The 6,000-nt window shown below is 52.3% G+C and overlaps 1 protein-coding gene across 1 annotated transcript in view; it reads left to right on the top strand.

Moving 5' to 3' along the window:
- The window catches only part of LOC110406947 (potassium channel subfamily T member 1), a 28,486-nt gene continuing 24,685 nt past the window's right edge, over window positions 2,200-6,000 (top strand). Inside the window, exon 1 of the mRNA XM_021414068.1 lies at window positions 2,200-2,482. Coding sequence (XP_021269743.1) covers window positions 2,334-2,482 — 149 coding nt within the window. The 5' untranslated portion in view covers window positions 2,200-2,333. The remainder of the gene's footprint in view (window positions 2,483-6,000) is intronic.

Here is a 6,000-nt window from a genome sequence, read left to right as displayed (position 1 = left end):
ATTGCTCTTTCTAGGAACACGCGACTTCCCAGCAAGAGCGAGCCTTCTGGACACGCTCATTATGTGTGGAGTGATGCATTTTGGCTGTTGCATTGACTGAGTTCTGGGTAAGCATGCGACAGCCATAAACTGACATCACCAGCACTGGGGATCTGCAATTAGTCTTAAATGCATTTTGCTGAGTAACAGCCCTTCACTCCAAGCTGCAGCAGAGCTGCTTTGCCCACTCAGTGCAACCAGCCCCTTGCCCTCTTTTAGTCAGCAATGTGCTCTACCATCAGCTGGCATCTCAGAGCTTCTTTTTGCTTTTTCTCCTCATGACAGCCTGGCTTTCTGGCCTCAGCACCAGGCGACCTCTTTTCTCCCTTGGAAGGGAAATGCCTGGTGAAAGCAGTGGCCCTGCACACAGTTTCTCGTGACTTGCCTTGAATCGCTCCCCTCTCTTCTGTCTTTGTGCCTTGGTTTGTGCTGAAGCGCTCCCATAAGAGGTGTCTTCACGTAGAGGCTCCCACAGGTGGGAACTGAGTTTCTCGAAGGGTTATTTTTTGTCACGTGCTGTACAACAAAAGTACAATGGGGGAGTTTCCATTTTCTATTAAAACTCCCCAAGCCTTTTCCTAATGCCTCTTTTGCTCAGTGCTGCTGCTTGATGGCATTACTGCTGAGATCGAGATTTATGCGTAAGCCACTTTGCACATCAAACATCTCCCCTGAAGTTAATATTCTTCTGGAATTAGGAATACAACATGAGCTAGAATTTGTGAATTTTTTCCCATGGGAGAGAGCTGACTGCCCCAGCCCCAGTGATTCTTGTCCATCAGGGCTCCTCAGGCATGGGGCCGGTCCATGAGGCTGGTGGCAGCGATTGCAGCTGGGCATGGGAACAATGCTCCGGGGTGTGCAGACCCAGAGCAGTAACTGGAGATGAGGCTGAAGCAAACCATGGAGCGGAGAGGAATGGCTCTGTTAGGAAACAAATGTATTGATCTGATGAATCATTTTGAGGCAAAAGGAGAAATTAAATGTGCGCGAAAAGCTGGCACACTGGTAAATGGGCTGCGGGTTTTTATCCATCTAACATTTCAAAATGCTGCAGTAAAGTATGTCTTATGGTGAAATCCCATTAAGAAATTACGCTCCAAGTAGGGAAACATGGATTTTGTTAACAGGAAACGGGGACTTGGTTTCTTTTCCTAGATCAGCTGTGGGGTGGTTTGAGGGCATTCTGTGGGGTGGTTTTGGGATGCTCCATGAGGCGGTGCTGGGGTGGTTGGGGGCAGTTGATGGGGTGGTTTTGGGTGTTGCTGGGATGCTTTGGGGGCGCTCCATGTGGCAGTGCCTGGTGCCTCTGTCCGTGGTGCTGAGTCGCCGTTCAGGCGACCCTGAGGTCCCTACGAGCTCTGGCACCGCCGCATCCCGCTGCGATGCTCCTTGTGGGGCATCTGCACGAGCAGAGCAGCCACGGGCTGCCAGCGTCCCCAGGAAGATGGTGGGGTGCATGGCCCCATCTTTCAGTCCCACCTACTCACTGGGGGACTCGTGGGGTTATGTCCTGTTTGGGGCTCCCTTGGCCACGATGAATTCCCTGTTCTGTTTGACACCTTGACAAATCGATGCCAAGAGCGTTGAGGGAACAGCAGCTTTTGTGCTCACCTGAAGCGACAAGGCTGGGCGGTGTGGGGATGGGCTGTTTTGGCACGGCCAGGTGGGCAGGGACAGAGCGCTGAGTGGTGATGGCAGCTGGGAGTGAGGCAGCAGCGAGTTCCCCTCTGCTCAGTTTGCAGTGTGTGCGTTCGGGAGGGGGCCTTGTTCTGCTGCTTTGTGTCCGTGAGCCAAACGTGCTGAGTCTGTTCCTTGGCATTCAGTCCGCACGCTGCTCTTTACACAGAGCGATAAGATGAAATAGCTTCCTCCCCCTCATGTCACCACTGAAAAACAGGGATGGGGAAAAAATAATCCCTCATTCCCTGCCCTGCTTGTGGTGATAAGCATAATGCAATCGTTTGTTTTTTAAAGGAGGCAGCCAAGACAATTACATTATTTACTGAACAAAGCCGTTTCCGAGATTTCTGCACAGTGAAGGTTTTCTTAGTCATTTTGCACCAAATCCATTGCAGCAGCAAGGCCAGGGAGTTTGCCTTGACTCCCCTCACTACCAAAATAAATGTGCAGGGCAGGATTGTTCCACTGAGCAGCCGTGAGTGGGGAGAGAAGAGAAGGAAGGAGATGGTACGTGCCGACAGCTCTAAACTGAATGCAGCCAGGATTGCTATGTACGGGAGAGTTCAGGGGGGAAAGAGGAGGAAGTCACAGAGGCAGCCCAGGCTCGCAGGATGGCAAGAGCCAAGCTGAAGAATTCCCCTTCAGAGAGCAACTCGCACGTGAAAACTGTCCCACCAGCAACGACAGAAGATGTCCGTGGGGTGAGCCCCTTGCTGCCAGCGCGGAGGATGGGCTCCTTGGGGAGCGATGTCGGACAGAGGTACTGCGGGGCTGCAGTGGTGTGTGGGCTTGGGAAGCAGGGGGGCATGCTTTGTCTTTTAAATAAGAGGGAAAGAATTTGTGCCACCAGGGGCTGGAGGGGTGGTGGGTGAAATCCTTCTGATAGCTGTGTGTGGAAGAGCCACCCCAGCTCTGAAGTTGCATTATGAAACAGATAGCTGGAGCAGAAGAAAACCACTTCCTTTGAATTTTTTATAAGTATTCCTTGGTTGTTTTTTTTTTGGTTTTTTTGTTTGTTTGTTTGTTTGTTTGTTGTTTGCCATAAGCATGTCTGAATGGCAGCCTTGAGACTGTAGGGCTGCTACATGATGCTGCTAACTTGTGCTGCACCTTCTCTGTGCAGTACGAGACCAAAGCTTATTTACACTGCTAGCACCACAGTATGCACTGTACATAAGCACCATGTTTGCAATGATGCCCAATCCCCCTTCTGAGGAATGATTTATTTACAACTGCAAAAAAAAAAAAAAAAAAAAAAGAAGGCTGCCCTAGGAAATGCTGCATCCTCCTTCTGCAAGCACACGGCTGATATGCACAGAAGAAAAATGTGCTGTTTTTCAGGAGGATGGAAATGGGTTCACACTGCACTGTGCTTCAGAAGAAGCTAGACCTTCTCATTAAGAAGAGGAGGCAGGTGTCAGGAGTTCAGTTCTGGTTCTGTTTATTTTCTTCCTTTCATCTCTTCAGCATTTCAGCCCATCCATGCTCTCTTCCCTCTCAGCAAAACCTATCTCACCTGTGACTGTGTGCTGTGTATCTCCTAGGATGCAATTTGGTGCTGCTTCTAGCTCTGTTTTCCAGCACAAATTAGCACAGTAGGAAAGCTTCTGCTCATGGTGAATTTTACTTGGCTGGCTCCAGGCTGGCAGAAATTTACCACCTGGGTTTTGGGACCTTCACACAGCTCCTGGGTGGGCCAGGGGAGCACAGGCAGCAGGCACAGCTGAGCGGTGCGGTGCCTGTGGAGGAGCCGAGGAGGAGGTGTGCAGAGGGCACGTGCTTTGGTGTCTGGGTCCAGGAGGCAGAGTCCTGATGTGCCCACAGAGCTCAGGTCTCCGTGTGCTGGGTGATGGTACCGTGGTTGGTCTTCTGGTGGGCAGGCGCTCAGATCTCGTGAATTGTTGCCTTCTGATTTCATGAGCTTGGGCTTACAGGTGTGGAAGGCTGTGGATGTATGGGAAGCTGCAAATAGGCATGGGGCAGGTAACTTGGGCTGAGGAGAGGCTCATACCTGTGGCCAGGGTGCTCCTCCAAACCCATCCCAACCTGCTGGGGTGGAGCATGCAGGAAGAGCTTGGTGGGCTCAGCCCAGGAGCAGGAGCTCTGTCCCCAGGGCTGGCCCCTATGTCTCTTGGCAGGGATTGTGGCACGAGGAGCAGTGCTGGAAGGCAGGGATGGATCCGGGATGGTGGGGGGCAATGTCCAAAAGCCACAGAGCTGCGGTTGTTAGTGGACCCAGGCCAGAAGGCTGAGAGCGCGAAGCACAGCGGGTGCCTCCGGGCTGCAGATAATTCACGATTGAACCCAGTTCCCTGGATTTCGTTGGAATTTCATGGGTTTTGCTGCAGTCTTTCTGTAAGGAGCTGGTGGTGGCTTGGACGCTGCTGGCAGGAGGTGGAGAAGTTCCTGGCAGCGCTCTGCACTGCTCCCAGAGCCCTGTGAGCTGCCTGCAGAGCCTGAATTCCGCGAGTGCTTTGCTCCCCTCGGTGATGGAGTTGGTGATAACAACGGTCAGTGTGCTTGTACTTCATTGCCTATGCAAGAGACAAAGGAGGGAAGATTGCTATGAAATTCTGGATAGCGTGTCGGAGATGCTCTGTCTCCTTCAGAGCCAGACAAGCAGCATTGCCACGTTAGCAGCAATGGTTGTTACTGGGACTTTGGGGTGAGGTGCGAGGCAATGGTGGAAGCAGATGCTGTGTTACAGGATGTTCCCAGGGATGAAAATCAGTTCTCCAGGCGGCTGAAGCCAGTGAAGTTTATTCTCACCTACTTTATTTGCCTTTTACTCTGTCTCTTAGTCACTGCAGCATCTAGGGCTTTTAGTAGCTCTCGGTTTCAGCAGGAGAACAGCTTTGCTGTGGTCTGGAAGTGACCGAGGAACCCTGCAGCTCTGCACAGTAGGAGGCTGTGCGATGCTCATGGCTGCCCTGCACCCTGCTCCAAAGGGAGCAAGCTGTGGGAAGCTCACTCCCATAGAAGGGAGAGATGGTGCTGGGGGAAGACTTTGGGAAGGGAAGGTGTTGAGGTGGAACAAATCGCAGAAAAGTTGATTTCTGAGCTGAGCTCTCCGTGAGCACTGCAGTGGTACAGGCTGAGGGCTGTGTTTGGGAGGAAGCTGCTGGCAGCGTGGACATGTAAATATCTGTGCTCGGATCTCACTTCAGGGGCTGTTGATCTCTCTGCAGCACCGGACGTGTGGATGTTTTGTTGTGTTCTTATTTAAAAACAAAGCAAAACATTTTTACAAGATAATTGTGTCCTGTTTATGCAGTTTTGGTAGGAAGTAGTGGAACTTCTGGCCACTCTGCATCCAGAGGCAAACTGATATTCTTAAGGGACAGCCAACATCCCTGTAACGGATCTGGATTTGAAGATCTGCCCAAAAACCCTGGGGGGGCAAGGCTGGCAGTACTGCTTCTTCTCCCCAGAGCCTGGGATCGCTCGCTCCAAACCAGAGGGGCACGGCGAGCCCTGAGCAGTGAGAAGCAACCATGTGCCATGGAGCTGTGGTCTGACCCAGGGCAAGCTGCTCTCCCAATGCTTTGGGAATTGCAGGAGCAGGAATTGGGGCTGCAGGACTGGGAGTGCTGCCACATGAAACCTGGCGATGCTGAGATGGTTTGATGGAGAACACTGGAAATGCAGACTGGTTGAGGTTGGAAGGGATGGCAGGAGGAGCCCCTTTCTCAGAGCCGATGAACTTTGAAGTTGGGTGAGATTGGGTCAGGTTGACTGGGACTGGTCCTGCTAAATTTTGGGAATCTCCCAGGATGGAGCTTTCCCAGCCTCTCCACATGCCTATTGCAGTGCCTCGTCAATCTGAGGGTGAATATTTCTTCTTCATATCCAGTCAGGCTTCCCCTTGCTGCATCTTGTGACTGCTCCCTCTGTCCTTTTGCTCTGGGGAGGAGCGGGCTCCCTCTCGCCCCACACTCAGTGGCTGAAATCAGCTCCTTCCCTCTCATCCCCGTCCTCAGGCTCCACAGTCCCACCCCCAGCCCCTCCTCGTCTGGCAGCTGGAGGTGGTTCTGGCACCAGTATGTGGGACTTTGCTCCTTCCATGGCACATGAGGGCTGGAGGCTGCACAGCAATGGGTGAGAAACAGCAGCACGCTGGTGGGCCCAGTGCTTGTTGAACAGAGAGCGCTTCAGAGAGCGCCAAAACCACCCAAATGTGTTTGAAAATTTAATTTCTGACTAATCAATGGCTGTTCCTCCAAGGGGCCACCAGGCATCAGCAAGCTCATCCTGCTGGATGTGTGCTTACAGCCTGAT

This window comes from Numida meleagris, chromosome 16, assembly GCF_002078875.1.
Source record: "Numida meleagris isolate 19003 breed g44 Domestic line chromosome 16, NumMel1.0, whole genome shotgun sequence".
Taxonomy (NCBI): Eukaryota; Metazoa; Chordata; class Aves; order Galliformes; family Numididae; genus Numida; species Numida meleagris.
This window is presented reverse-complemented; position numbering and strand designations above follow the sequence as displayed.